Source organism: Ochotona princeps, chromosome 26 (genome assembly GCF_030435755.1).
Source record: "Ochotona princeps isolate mOchPri1 chromosome 26, mOchPri1.hap1, whole genome shotgun sequence".
NCBI classification, from domain to species: Eukaryota; Metazoa; Chordata; class Mammalia; order Lagomorpha; family Ochotonidae; genus Ochotona; species Ochotona princeps.
The window spans coordinates 6381969-6397192 of record NC_080857.1 but is presented as its reverse complement, the minus strand read 5'-3'; the positions used below and the strand labels follow the sequence as shown (position 1 = coordinate 6397192).

Sequence of the window (15224 nt, the reverse complement as noted above, 5' to 3'; positions counted from 1 at the left end):
CCACCCCTCCTGGCTAATGGGGTGCTCACCTTCCCCGACAGAGCATTCTTGGGGTTTGTCAGTGCCATGCCGACTTTGCAAAAAAATGAGGTCAGCCTGACCCAACTTGCATCAGGCTGGTGAGGCAGGAGACGAGGGAGATGGGGCAGGGCAGCACTGCCCACTGCTCACTGCTGACATGGGTATAGGTGGAGGAGCTATGTCCCTGAAGTCACTGAGGAGGCCCAGGCTGTTGGTCCTAGGCACGCCTGGAGATGTCTCCTGATCACTAGTGTTGCTTTACAGTGGTGAAGAGAAGTCTATTGGGAAAGTACAGCATTGAACAGATGCCATTATTGAGTTGGAAGACACCTGTAGCCCTCCCCTGGACATCTGAGGAAGTTCAGGAGTGGAAGGAAGAGTGCCTTGGTTAGGGTCCCAGGGCGGGAAAGGGAGACGCTGGTCACATGTATTCCCCAGCCCCACACCTTACCTTGAGTGGCATTTTGTCATAGTGGGGGCAAGCACATCAGATGTCATTGGGGATGATATTAATCAGCGAAACCAGATGCATTTGTGGTCCCCAACCTGCCTGATTCTTCAGCGCTAGGAGCATAAGGGGGCACGAGGAAGAGTGCTGGTGCGAGGAAGAGGGTTGAGCTCAAGATCCCCAACACCACAAGAGGGAAATGGAGGGACCTGCAGTGACCATGGCCCTTAAGTGCCTCGGAAACTGGTGCCAAATGTGACCACCTGGGGAGTGGGGGCATTGGCGCTGCTGCCAACTTCCTCCAAGTCCAAATTTTCACTCTGCAGGGTGGGAGGCTTGGTCCCATCCACAAGACTTGCACCTGTCTCCCTGCTGTCTGGCAGTCTGTGACAATTGGACATTGCACAGAGCGCTGTGAGAAACCAGTAGAACTTTGAACTGGTACAAGGATGGAGGGCTTATGGGCTGATGAAAACAGTGGGCACGTGGAGGGGCCAGGTCCTTTGGTGGACTCCCTGGCACCAAGAGCCCCTCCAGTGTTGCTGTCTCCACCTGTCAATGAGATGATTCAAATGTAGCCTGGAAAGCCCTCTGCCCCAAGTCACCCCAAGAGGAGCCAGAATTTTCAATCTAGGCAGCCTGATATTGGGCCCAGTCCCCTCACCCTGATACTGGCCCGTGTGGTGGATAGTTACTGGGGATCAAGAGTGTGTGTCAAGCCGAACCAGTGTCAGCTTTGTGCTCCTGCTGTCTGTGCCAGGCCTGACAGGCTGGTCAGCAACCAGATGGATCTGGGCGAGGGTGACTGTAGAGATGTGGGATGAGCTGGCATCCTGAGCTCTGCCAAGTTCAGGAGTTTGCCTTCTCTGGGCCCCAAGTCCTGGGCCACTATCTGGGGGTACAAGGCACTAAGTGGTCTGCCCTTTCTTAACAGCACTTACCTGCGGGCCTCCAGCTTCGCCTCCAGGCCATTCAGACCAACGTGAACCACCATAGCCTAAGGACGCTGCCCGGCTCGGGCCAGAGCAGTGCTGGCCTCGCAGCCCTCCGCAAGTGGCTGCAGTGCACCCAGTTCAAAATGGCGCAGGTGGAGATCCAGTCCTCGGAAGCAGCCTCGCAGTTCTACCCTCTTTGAGCGGACTCCTCGGCTCTCAGTGTCAACACTCTGGTTTAGCAATAATGGGTTTCAAAAACAAAACAATTTGATTCAAGCAGGTCGGGGAACATATTGGTACTGTACCTTCTCTTTCTAGTTTAGTAAAAGGACGCGCAGAGGCCAGAGAGGGCCAACAAGAAGCTTTCTTGCTACACACATTTCTGATGACTCCTTGGGCTATCTGATTAAGTGTTTCCTTACATTATTTTTTAAGAAAAAAAAAAACCAAATCATTTTTCTTTAACTAACTTCTATTTTTTTTAAGAAAAAAAAATAGACTGGCGGGTACTCACAGAACAGTTGTCTAAGCCCCCTGTTGCTATTTTTGATGATAGAGAATAAATAGGGTTTTTGAAACCTTTGTAGTGTTTTTTCTTAAAATCCACTCTTGGCAATGCAATAAAAAAAACAAACAAAAAACCGTCACCATAAGCCAGGGACACCTGACTGATGCTTTTTTGTCATAATCCTGGGAAAAGTGGCAGCTTGCGAGGAACATTACAAAGTGCACTTAGAAATTAGGTGGTCAAACCGTGCCAATGGTGTTCGTTGTTTTATAATCTCTTTTTCCAGAACTGTCCAGTACATTTTATTATTTTTAAAACTAGTCGTTTTTTTTTTCAATTCATTTGTTCCAGGCTGTACTCTCTTGTAAGCTTTATGACAACCACTTTAGTTTTGTGAAGAATAAATTTTATTCTTTGGTTATAGACTCGTATACAAGTCCATTACAACGGCTGGTTGCTTACTGGGTCAGACGAATGCCACGCTGGCACAGGGCACCGCGTGGGGAGTGACAGTTCCTAAGATGGCCTCCTAGGAGCGTCAGCCGCGAGGTCTGTCAGCACTGACCACTGGCATCTGACTGTGCATTCCAAATGAAATCTCTCTCCTTCGTCCCTGTAATGCACTGACTTCAAAGAAGAAGCTGTATATTGACATGCTATTAAATGCATTTTTTTTTATTGACTCTGTGAGCCTGGGGTTTTTTACAACCAGTTTATAGAGCTAGAGTTTAGTTCTGGACCGCCATTCCTCCTCAGCTTTTTTAACTTCCCTTTAGACTGCAGTTGGTAAGAGGGAAAGGCTTTTTCTCTTTTTTCTGGCAGGTGTTTGAGCAAGACAGAAACACAGAAGTGACCCAGAGTCCCTTCTCTCGGAAGGACCCTGGGGGCAGGAGGCGTGGCGCTTTGGGAATGTTGGCAACTGAAGGGACAGCCCTTGGCTTCCGGGAGGTCTGGTGTCTTAGTGCTTCTCAGGAACACCAGTCCCCGCGTGGTGACTGCCTCGTGTGAGTTCTAGAAGGGTATGTGTAGGAATAAGCACATTGAGCCATGCAGACCCTCTCTGTGCATGCTAGAGGTAGCAACACCTCTCTGGACTGACAGAGGGCGCTGCTGAGAGCCCCCCACCCGCCCACCTCTGCTCCATGCTGTGTGCTCTGTCTGCACTGTGGTGGGTTGTGCTGGTGAGTCTCACTTGTGAAGCCTGGCAGTTCCAATGGTGAGGCCTCTCTCCGTGCCCCCGGGGCTTGGCACTTAGTGCCAGTTCGATGTCTCTTGATTCAGTTAGGCCAAATGAGCTACTGAGCAGCCCTGGCAGGACTGGGTTTTGCTGATCCCTTTCTGGGTAGGGAGCTCCTTGGAGGGGTGCTGGAGCAGGCTGGAGGCCCAGCCCTTACCCAGGTCCACCCTACCCCTGGAAGCTTCTCCAACTCCACCCCTTTGGTCTGACTTTTTGAGTGGACAGCTGCCTCAACTGCCCTGTGAATCTGTTCCCCCAAGGGCTGGACATGAACCCTGAACTCAGCACTGTTGACCTGGCCCCTTATACTGCTTCCCACTGCCTGCACCTGTTAACATGACCCTGGTCACCCCATGGGGTCTTAGTCTCACACAGGCACACCTTGAGGACACTACCTCATTGCCCTGCAGCTGGCTCCAGTGCTGCCCCTGCTGGCACCCAGCCACTGCCCTGGCTCTTAAGGGATCAGTGAGTTTGGGAACCTGCCCCATCCCTACATACTTCCCGCCCTCACCTTCCTTCACTGCTTGTCTCAGCCCCCCAGTAGGCTGGGTGCAGGCGCTGAGAAGAAAACCACAGATGAGAGGGAACTTCTGGAAGCGTAGCAGGACTAAGTCTAACAGGTAGGAGGAGAAGCCCTTTGCCTAGGTCAGAGGTCAATCAGTAAGTTACAGCCCTCTGCAGTTCAGGGACCAGAGACAGTCCTCTGCTTGTCTTGGTCAAGTTTCATTGGTAACAGCCACATCTGCCTTTTTACTGTGACTGCCTTTAATTTTTTAAGAGGGCTTATTTTGTTTATTTGAAAAGCAAAGTTAAAGTGAGGACAAGGAGATAAGAGACAAAGATCTTCCATGCACTTGTTCACTCCCTGCATGTCAGCACTGGCTGGATCAGGAGCCCTGGACTCCATCCACATCACCTACAGAGGGACAGAGGCCCAAGCACTTCCCAGGTTCATTAGCAGGGAGCTGGATGGGAAGTAGAGAAGCAGGGATTTGAACCAGTGCTCAAATGGGATGTCGGCACTAAAGGCTACCTTTGTGCTACAATGGAAGAGTTGTGAAAGGGACTGATGGGCCAGAAGGCTGAAAGTGCTGACCTTCTGGCCCTTTGTAGAAAAAGGTGCGCCAACCCCTGGCCTGGGTGCAGGCTTGCCAAGGAGCCTTAGCTGGAACCCTGGCACAGTGCTGCTTTTCCCACCACCTGAAGGGTTTGGAAGCTCACTGTTAATGTCTGCTCATGTGTTACGTGGGACCATCACACATTCTACCTCCAAGGGTTGAGCTGGTGGAAGGAAGCTGGCAGCCTGATCATTCCCCAGGTACCAGTGCTGACGCTCACCTCATGTGAACACCTTACGAAGCCGTTACTTGCCGAAGGCCACACCTCTAGTAAGGGGTGGGGCCAGGACTTGGACTGCGCGCCCTGACCTCTCCCCACCCTCAGTGAGGACTGCTCTCCATCACTACCCATGCCGACTCTCCACGGCACACGCAGCCCCAGGTGAAGGCAGACCAGTGGGCCGAGAAACCTATGGTCCAGATGTCCCCAGCCCTGCCCCCAGCTCGGAGGAGGACTGAGGAACAGCCTCCGTTGTCCCTTTACGGACTCCCACTGATCTGTGTGTGAAGACAATGTTGAGAGATTAACTGACAAGTGGAATGGGCTAGAATCTCCAAATGCCCAACTTCCCTTCTCAGGGAGCTTCCATGGCAGGCGTGCCTCTTACTGCTTGGGTGACCTTGACAAGTGAATACAATGTCTCTGGACCTTGGCGTTTCTTTCTGTAACATGGAGCTATCTTTGTGGGGCCTGAAAAGCACCCGTGGACAGAGGGCTGTGATGACCCTTGGGAGGCTGTGCTGGATTCTTCAGAGCCCTCCGCAGACTGCTGCTGTTTGGTGAGACGCTTGCCAGGAACAGCGCCCGGCTGCAGGCCCCCGCGGCTTGGCTTTTGGCCAGTGTCTCCGCCTCAAGTCCTACAGGGTGCGTGGAAGTGAAAATGTTGCCACGAGTACCAGCTACCCAACCTCTGCAGGATGGTGGGCATTGGAACGCGTATCATCCAGCACTGCCTGTGGCCGGCACACCTCTTCCCACACGTCTCATCCGAGCCGAGTGGTGGCAGCGCTCGTCTCATTTCCACTGGCCAGTGAGTTGGATCACATCACCAAGAAGATGGCTCACCCTCCAGCACTCTTCTGAGGGGCCTGAAGGGCCTCTGGCATGAATTGGACAATGCTGATCATTGATTATGCCTATTAAATAGAACTAACTTGCCAATGTGTTTGGGGGAATGGGGTGTTTGATAGTCTCATTGGGCTCCTAAGAATGACGGGGGTGGCTGATTGGAACTCAATAATACCAAATCCTGTCCTGTGGCTTGAGGTGTTCTGAGGAAGAGGTGCGGCGGGCGGGGTGGGGGTGCAGATCAAGTGGTGAGCTTGTTGGGCACGGGGTCAGAGGTGAACCGCAGTAGCTGCTGTCGGTTGAGCATGTGCCAGGTACCAGGTGCTTCACACACGTGGGCCTCATTTACTCTTCAGCCCTCCCTGGGGCGAGGCAGGTGTGGTTGTTATCCCCAGAGTTCAAGGGCTTTAGCTGGCCATAGCAGCCTCGGAACCGGCCGTCGGACTGAAGACCAGAGCTTCCGGTTTGTGGTTCTGAGCTCTCAGTTAAAATGTATCAAGGCACGGGCTGGAGGACCCTGGGGGTTTTCTGAGGCAGCCTGTGTTTATTGCTCAGCTACCATAGATCAGCATCAGGCCAGCTGACGGCAGGATTGAACACCTGCTTGCTTGGGAGCACATTCATAGGGGAACGTGATGGCTCACACAGTTTCCTTTTTAAGACAATAGTGTTATGAAGAGGAGTTAGGGTTAGGGCAGGACAGCAGTTCACAACACTGCTGTAGGCAGGGAAGGTTGTGGTCCAGAGCCACTTGGCATTGACTAACAGTTCATTCAGTCTTAAGGAGACTTCGCACTCACTAACTCTTTTATTTAATTTTTTTTTTTAATTTGAAAGATTTACAGAGAGAAGGAGAGAGTGAGAGAAAGATCTTCCATCCACTGGTTCGCTCCCCAAATGGTTGCAACAGCTGGAGCTGAGCACAAAACCAGGAGCCAGGAACTTCCTCCCGGTTTCCCATGCAGGTGCAGAGGCCCAAGGACTTGGTCCATTCTCCACTGCTTTCTCGGGTCATAAGCAGGCAGCAGCCAGGACATGAACTGGCACCCACATGGGATACTGGGGCCGCAGGTAGAGGCTTAGCCTATTGAGCCACCCTGCCGGCCCCAGTGCTCACTCATTCTAATCACAGCTCCTCCTGTGAGAGCTCGGAGTGTGGTGATGTCACTTCCGTTCACAGCAGTGGTGTCAAGTAGGTGCTTGATTATCAGTAGCACATTAGCGATGAGAAAGCTGAGACAGAACCTGGATGTGGCTCTGGGGTGCAGGTTCTGTCTACTCCATAGCTCGTAGGGAGCGCCCCTTGCTGCTTATTGGACCAGCAAGCTAAGTGACCACCACTGAGGCTAGCATCCCCATAGCACCTATTGTCCGATGATCTGGCATTCCTAAATCCTTTTGGTTCAGGCTCCTCCGGGGACCATCTGGTTCCTGACTTGCTGGGTTCCCACCAGTGGCCCACCCAGCAGCTGTTGATCAGAAGCCAGTGGGGCCTCTGGTACAGACGAGACCTGCTCGGCTTGCAGCGTGCATCTACCTGGTTCCAGGGCCTGTGATTTTGCTACCCTCAGTGGGCCCAGGAGAGGATGGGATGTACCCACCTCCCCCAGTCTCTAAGCCAGAAGCCAGGCAGGACCTCAGGCCAGGCTCTCAGCCCCATATTGGCCTTCTGTCCCTGCCCTCACCCCTGCATCCTGCTACTCTGCCCAGCCATCCCCTTCCTTGGTGCCTCTGGATGGAAGCCCAGGACAGTGGAGGGCCGAGGTGAGCCGGTGACACCATCTCTGCGTGGGTGCTGTTGCCTCAGAGCAGAGGCTGGTTCGGTGATCATGCAGGCCAGCGGAGAAGGCGGCGGCTTCTCAGGGCTGCTTGGCCCAGGCCCTGATTTCCGCTGCTTGAAGTGGCAACGTGGACAAGGATCCAGCAAGCAATCAAGCATGAAGGTCAGAAGCCTCTCCAGGTGAGGTCAGTCGGGCTGCCTTGCATGTGGGCAGCGTTGGGGGTGGGGTGGGAAATGGGAACAGGTTGGAGGGCGGGCAGGCAGCAAGCGGTGTTCCTTGGGTGGCAGAGAGAAGACACAGCCCGCCAATTCGGACTAAGCTTGTGGTTCTTCCGCACAACCGGTTCTCTGCCTCCCGCTGGCCCAGTCCGGGTTTCATGGGCTGCGAAGTGGAGGATTCCTGTCTGTTGTCAACGTGTGCGCAAGCGCTGTCAGTGGGTTAGGGGCTTAGCACCAGAAGACAGGCAGTCCCAAGTAAAAGCCAGCATTATGCCCTCCCGGGGCCTTCCCAACTCCCCCTATGCCCGGCTCCGTGCGAGCGCCTTGCTTCCACGCCGGGTGGCAGCTGGTGTTTTGCTAAAACGAAATCACAGCTTGCAAGGAGGGTGGTGTTCCCACGCTGCGAGGCCTGGGAGTGACTGCGCTCCTCCGCCTGGGTGCCTGTGAATGCGCGGCTGGGGGCTGGTCCTGCAGATGGTGCCCGTGAGCAGCGGCCTGGGTGCCAGGGCAACCCGGTGGGGAACGCTCGACACAGCTGCTTTTTATTCTTCGGCAGCCGGCGTGTCCGGGTGTGGTTCCATGGACAGCATAGGACACGACGAGGTTAGCACACAGGGAATGTTCTGATCAGAGCCCACATCTCTTACGCCCCTGATGGAATGGTAGCCAGACAACAATGGGCGGCAAACAGGGCGGGGCCCAGGGCCAGGTGGGCGTGGCTTCAGCTCCCTCTTGGGAGGAAGTCGCCAGAGAAAAATGTCCTGCTGGAAATGCACCAGGGAGTCCCCACCTCTGAGGGCGGTGGTCACAGCCCCTCGCTTGACTGCAGCATGCTGGGGGCTGCTGCCCATCTGCCGAGATGATGAGATAGATGGTGGCTACAGCTCTGACAGCTGCAGGTGGCCTATTGGCCTTCAGTGTGGCTCACCGTCACCAGAAGGTAGTCCAGGCCAGCCCCTCGCATCAGGGAAGTGTGGAAACCCTGAAGACCCCACTGGGGTCTGGGACCAGCTTCCCCACATCAGACACCACAGACACCTGCCCAGGGAGACACAGGTTGAACATCCCTTAGGTGAGGGGACTGCTGAGACCAGGAGTGGTAGTTCCTCCCTTCTCTTCCCTGCAAGGGGGCTACCAATAGTCACTGCAATAAAATGCTACTTTCTTTTCTTTATGCGTCTGTGTACTGTCATGCTCTAACGAATCCCTTCAGCCAAGATTCCCCGGGCCAGGCAAGTTTGCATGTGTGGAGTCCTGGAGATATGGTTGCAAGAACAAAGCCAGAGGTGAAGGACACAACACATCCCAGCAGTCATTCTCAGGCGGGAGAAGCATTGGGTTAAGAATGGGTGAGAGCAAATAGCAACAACAAAACAAATAAACCAGTCAAGAAATGGGCAGGCACTTTTCAAAGGAAAAAAATCCAAATGGCTAACAAGCATATGAAAAATGCTCAAGCTCCCTGGCAATAAAGGAAATTAAAATAAAGCAACACTGAGGTTCCACTTAACTCTAGTAAAAATGGCCCGCATACAGAAAACTACAATACCTGCTGGAGAGATAATGGGGAACAAGGAACTCTACTCCACTGCTGGTGGGATTGCTGGCAGGTGCAGCCACTGTGGAAGTCAGTATGGAGAACACTTAGGCACCTACCATATGACCCAGCAATATGTCAAATCTAAGGGTTTTACCTGTGAATTAATTCTACCTTATTGCACTTCCTAATTATTTGTACCTTTGTAATAAGACCTTGTGATGAACCCCATTAATCAATCATCCACAAGTGACTGATTACTTGTAGTCACCTGAGTGCCACACTGACACCTTGGTTATGTTAGTCAACCTAATGTGGATGAAGGTTCACTATTTTTTTTCTTTTATATAAATTTTTTTCTCCCTGCGGTGGACTGTACTCAAGGGGATGCTTAATGGAAGTGCAATGGAAATGAATATGTTCATTGGCGGAAACAGAGTATGTCCCCACGCAGCACTACAAGGACGGACTCACAGCGAAACGGCTGATAGTCTCCCTCATTGTTGGGAGACACCTCCGTGGCAGCATGATGGACTTGTGAAAATTCACAAAAGACAGCCATTGTAAGAGTGGAGGGGAGAGAAGGGGGAGGAGAGGGAACTTGGGGAGGGGGACCCCAGTGCCTATAAACGGTGTCATAAAACAAACAAAAAGAAGGGGTGAGAGCAGTGAGAGGGACTAGAGGTGGCCATAAAAAGGAGGAGCCTGCCAGGACTTACTGCCCCCAGTCGGCCAGCTGGGACACCGAAGCTGTGTGAGCAAAGGGCCTGGCCAGAACCCACATACTGAGTGACCCTTGCCGGAGCCACGAATCCCCACCCCACTCCCAGCTGCCGAAGGGCTGTTGGCTTCCCAACTGTCCAACAGGTACATGTCTAGCTGGGATTCAGCATGTGAAACCCGAGGGGCTGTCAGCTTCAGACAGCCAGGTCTGAACGGCAGCTCTGCCACGGGCTGCTTTTTTTCGGGCCCTCGCTAAGCCCCTGAACCTCATTCTTTCTGTCTGGAAAGTGGGGTGACCTTGGTGCCTCCTGGGCCAAGAAGAGAGAAGCAGCTCCGGGAAGCTGGCACTGATGCCCCTTCATGTGCACACTGGCATTGCCTCCTCTGTGTGCATGGCCGGTCTACTGCCACCTTGCTGTTGGGAAGCAGGGCCCTGTGTTTCACCCCTAGGACCCAGTGTGCATCCTTGGTCCATACCTAGAGTGAGTGAGCTGAAGCTGTGGAAGGACCCACAGTTTCAGAGGAGGCAAGACAGACGCAGGGGCCAAGCCTCGGGCCGTGGGTGCTGGCCCCAAAAGGTAGCCGTTCCCTCCAGCTCTATGTGTGGATTTGCACTCAGGTGGGAGGCAGCTTTGGAAACGGACCTGGACTTGTCTGTCTCCAAAGATACAGCCATGCAGAAACAGAGAGAGCCGGGTAGTAAGCACAGCGCAGGGGCGGAAAGGCTGGCAGCCAGCCACCAGCTGCATCGGGGGAGCTGGTCAGCAGGGCCCAGGGCAGCCAGACCAAGGAGTGCCAGGGATATCCTGAGTGGCCAGGCAATGAGTGGGGGCGGGGGAGTGCTGAGACACCTGGGCAGCAGAGAGCAGGGATAGATGTGGGCTGGATAGGGCGAATGGAGGTGGACTGGGGGCCAGACTGCAGGACCAAGGCAGGCTCCACCAGGCTCCAGAGGCTGAGGATTCCAGCTGGGACTGTCAGTGGGTGAAGTTGACCTGGCAGTTAACAGACTCCCCATACATATTCGGAGGGTGCCTGGATGTCTGCATGACAAATGATGGAGGATCTGAAGTCAGCAAGCTCAGGACAAGCTGGTGGGGGTGGGGAGCAGACTGGTGTTCCTCCAGCAGAGGCTAGGAGAAGAATGGGGTGGGGGGTGGTTCTCCAGCTGGACCCGCTAGGTAAAGGGTAGACAGAGGCACCTGGTCCCCAGGGAGGGAGATAGGCACTGGGTGTGTGGCAAGGGAGTTGCCAAATGATTTTTGAAAGCAGTCTGGAAGAGGGAGGGAAGGGTTGGGTGCTTGTGCTTAGAGATGGAGCCTGAGTGAGCACTGGGGTTTTGTGTGACAGTGCCCTCAGCCTCAAGGGACCAACTTCCACGGTGCTGTACCCCAGTGTGTCCCGTGGCCTCGCACGTGGCTGACAGCAGCTGAGCCCCAGAGCAGGATGTGAAAGGATCTTCATGACGGCCCCACCCTCACTTGCCTTTCCCTCTTCTGTCCACCCCACACCCGGGGCCCAATGCCAACCACACACAACCACACACGACGGCCATCTTATAAGGATATTTTTATTGAAAATAAAAAAAGTCACAATGCTTTCTTCCTTGTAAGTAGCAGCAACAGTACACACGCCCCTTCCCCACAGTGCCACCAGTCCTGCTTCTCTGTGAAGCCAATGTGAGGGGCTCATGGGTGGACAAGACAGTGTTGACCGGCTGTGTCCCTTGAGGCAAAACCCCTGTCCCACGTCCAGACGGCGCAGCGCTGAGCAGGCAGTGCTTGGGGTACTCACACCCCCACACGGCGTCTCACACCCCCACACGGCGTCTCACACCCCCAGGCTGCTGAAGCGTGCTTTGTACAGATTGCAGGGAGCACAGGAATTTTGTAGATATAGATATCTCTTTAAATATATATAGCTCTATAGAATATATGTTTATGTTTTTTTAACACCTAGTCGTCTTTCTTCCCAAGAACAACCCGAACGCCCACTGGCCACTGAGCTCCAAGAGCAGCTGCAGCTCTGAGACGCTGGAACATCTATGGGAGAAAACTGAGAGGCAGGGAGTGCACGTGTCATTCTTGGCCTGAACAGGCTGGGGACTTGGATCCGTGCGTAGGGGCTGCAGCTTTCTCTTCAAAGTCCTAAGCTCACGTACGAGGCCCGGTGTGGCTTTGTGTACGCCTCAGTCTCAGAAGCTAAATGCCTGGTGAGGACTCTGCGCTGGGCTGGGAGCCGAGCTACCCTCTGACTGGTCCTTGGCTTGTAGGTGCGAGTGGTGGGAAGAGGGACTTTCCAAAGCCAGGCTCTTCCCTTGGTTTCCTTATGGGCAGGGAGGGAATTAATAAGCCCAGACGAGGCACAGCTTATGTCCAAATTGGAGCATCCTGTGGCCCCCCAAGCTTAATGCATGGCATCACTGAGGTTTCTCTCCTGGGCTGGAGGCTGAGGCCAAGGGCAATGGGTGGGCCTCCTAGGTCCACACCGGGGCTGGAGGTGCCTGGGACCCAGAGCGGGGCAGGGACCCAAGGTGGATGGTAGACCCCAGCACCCCTGGAATCGTCCCTCCCCCAGGAGCCTCCATTTCAACGGAGATGCATTCTGATGACCCCTGACCCCTAGCCAGCCCCAGGCAGCTGCGTTTTCTCATTGGTGAAGCCCAGGGTGGGATGTGTTTAGGGGCAGAGTTCTGTCCAGGTATACGTTAAGGGTATGGGGGGGCTCACAGGCACCAGGAGGCACCCCGGGGTGGGCATGTGAGACCCTTCCACCCCGCCCCCCGCTCTGACAGCACCTGCCAAGCATTCACCAGGGTGAGGGGCTGGGAAAGTGAAACTTGGGATTTAATCCTAAGGAAGTCCTCAAACGGAGGAAAAAACAGAAAGAAAACCTCCTTATAGGAGTGCAGCTGGCCTGTCTCCAGCCTCAGGACAAGGGCACAGAGATAGCAGGACCAGCTGTGGCCTTGCTGCTTTACGTGCCTAGGTCTCACCCGGATTGTGCAAGATCTCTCCTGCAGTCTTCCTCCTCCACCCCCCCCAGAAAAGCTGGCAGGTGGTTTAGGAGGCCAGTGGGGTCCACCAAGCCAAGTGCCCACAGGGCACCAGGTGCAGTCACTTAACTTGTCTGGTTCTCTCCCAAGTCAGATGATCCCAGAGCCCAGACCAGGAAGACCCTGGGAAACTGGCAGGACAGCCTCAGGCCCGAGGGCGCCCCATGCCCTGTCCTCTCTGCCTTTCTAGCTGGCTCTGGGGTGACTTGGGAAGCACCTCACCTGCCCCCAGGTGAGGGGGGATGGGGACTCAGCTCCGGGGGCGGCTGGGCCTGGCACAGACAGTCCCAGGGGGGTTGGCACAAGTGGTGGCCTCCAGGGCCTGGCTCGCAATGGACGGACAGGTTTCCATGGTGTCATGGCAGGAAGGGGGCAGAACAGGTGTGGGACCTTGGACTCTGCCCCCTGCCAGCTGCCTGCCCATGACCCAGGGTTCTGTCTGCTCCTCAGGAGGGGGTTTTGCAGGCGGGGCTCACAGCCCGCTATGGCAGGTGGTTGGGAGCCCAGGGCCTGAGATGCAGGTGGGGACGGGAGGAAGGAGGCAGGCCCTGCAGTTGAAAAGATGCCAGATGGGAAAGGGGCATAAGGTGGGTGTTTGGGAAGCACCTTTGAAAGGGAGGTCTGTCTCATGGCCGATGGCTTTGTTGGGAACATCAACAGGTGGGCTTCCTGGAGGGGGAGAGGTTTTCAGGCAGGGGAGTGGGCCCCTGGAAACTGGCTTCCTTTTGGCTAATGGGGGATGCCACCCCTCTCCAGCAGGCAGACTTCCTGCATTTGTCAGAGCGAGCTTTAGAGAGCAGCTTGGGGTGGGAAGCAGAAGTGTATCAGACATAGACAAGGGGAACATCTGGGGGCCTCTGTGGCTGCAGGACTACATGCGGGGGAGCCGGGCTCAGCCTGGTGTAGGGCTGCCCTGGCCCACAAGTGGGCAGGGTAGGCCTGGGAAGAGGACGGCTCCTCTGATGAAGTCCATGATAAACCCAGGGGTCAGCTCGTGTCCACCTGCTTGCCCCTGTCCGCTGCTGCTGCCACCAAGCCATTCCCCTGGCCAGTAGGGGCAGGGGCTGCAGACTCACACCACGGCGTTGTTTACGTCCACCACTTTGCTGCTGCGTGAGGCGCTCATGGGGTACTCAGCAGTGCTGGTGCCATTCTCGTCTTTCCTCAGTGGTTTCCTGGAAGGGGTGCAGGGAGTAGGCAGGGCAAGGGGGAGGGAGCAGGCGTCGCGTTAGAGAGCGGGGAATGCCAAGGCGTAACCTCCCAGCTGGCTCTCAGTCTGCGAGAGCTCCAGAAGGAAGTCAACGCAGGATATGTGGCACTGAGCCAGTTGGAAGCTGGGTCTGATCTTATCCTGGGTAGCCAGGGAAATAACCAGTGTAGTAACCAGGGAAGCCAGGACCCAGGAGAGGTTAGGAGGGGACCGGCCTGAGAAGAGCTGCTGCTCGGTCACCAGGTGCTTGCTGCCTGTTGGCCAGAGCCCTATCTCCATCAGTTCAGGAGAGGAGGGGCAGGGCAGGGAAGAATTATGGGTAGAGTTGTGGTTGGGAGGACCGGACCTGGCCTGCCATGGTCACAACACCAAGATCCAACCCCTAACTCTTCTCTTGACTTTGTGCACAAACGCCTCAGGGCATTCACCCTGGCCATGCCCACCACCCTGACACCTGCTAGAGGAACAATGTGCAAATCCTTGCTTTGCCTCTGGTCTCCCTGGTGGAGACACCCTGGGCCCCTCTCCTGGCAGTCCCTGGAGGCGGCCAGGCCTGCAGTGAGGGGACTGAGACTTGAGGAAGCTCTGACTTGCCCAAGGACCACCAGGAGGTGTGCAGGGTGGGTCCTGGGCTGGCACCCAGTGCTACAGCATCCTGGTCCAGACATCTCCCCAGCAAAGCAGTACCCCTTCCCAGGCCATCCCTAAAACCAGGCTCTCAAGTTCCGCAGAGAGCAGCCTGGAATTTGGACGGCGCCCTCCAAAAAGCCCATCTCATCTCCCTGGCCATGTCTGGGAGCGGCGGGATCTGAGCAGCCCTCTTACCTGGATGCTCTCTGCCACTTTCCGGTTGGTGGGTCTAGCAGATGATGGAAGCTGTGGCCCACCTCCTGTGTCCTCTGCTCCCCCCATGCCCTGTGTCCCCCTGCCTACCTCCACCTGCCTGTTTGAGGCTGCTGGGTGGCCTGGAAGGGTTGTGCGGGGAGCTTTTTCTCACACTCAAGTCCTGTGGCTGCCCCCAGGATGCAGAGGGACTTCAGTGGAATTCCAACATTTGCCACCTAGACACCAGCATCAGGACGTGAAGGTACTTCGCAGCTAAACCCTCGGTACCCAAGCCTACTCTCCACTCCTGCTACAGAACCCTCAGCCCTCAGCACGCTCTGCAGGAGGTGCAGGCAGAAGGGCCTTTCAGGGCAGCTAAGAGGAAGCATGGAGCTTCCCTGCAGACAAGTCCTGGAGGATACAGAATTTCTGCCCTTTGGAGGGGGACAGGAGGAAGTCAGTATTCATTTTGCCAAAGAGGTAAGAGCTCAGAAGCCAGGCTGTTGTCTGACCCCTCTGTGAAATACCTGGAGGCC

General features: G+C 55.1%; 2 protein-coding genes across 12 annotated transcripts in view; one reads left to right on the top strand and one right to left on the bottom strand.

Moving 5' to 3' along the window:
* The window catches only part of UNC79 (unc-79 homolog, NALCN channel complex subunit), a 261393-nt gene extending 258803 nt beyond the window's left edge, over positions 1-2590 (top strand). For 8 of the 10 annotated variants that reach the window (XM_058655404.1, XM_058655402.1, XM_058655401.1 and 5 more), the window contains one exon: positions 1404-2542. In XM_058655404.1, the coding sequence (XP_058511387.1) occupies positions 1404-1604 (201 nt within the window). In that variant the 3' untranslated portion in view covers positions 1605-2542. Of the gene's footprint in view, positions 1-1403 lie in introns of all 10 variants that reach the window. The other 2 variants (XM_058655399.1, XM_058655396.1) reach the window with 1 other exon arrangement.
* A 9953-nt stretch (positions 2591-12543) lies between these two features.
* PRIMA1 (proline rich membrane anchor 1) overlaps positions 12544-15224 on the bottom strand; it is a 36821-nt gene continuing 34140 nt past the window's right edge. For both annotated transcript variants that reach the window (XM_004584318.2, XM_058655503.1), the window contains exon 5: positions 12544-13828. In XM_004584318.2, coding sequence (XP_004584375.2) covers positions 13726-13828 — 103 coding nt within the window. In that variant the 3' untranslated portion in view covers positions 12544-13725. The remainder of the gene's footprint in view (positions 13829-15224) is intronic.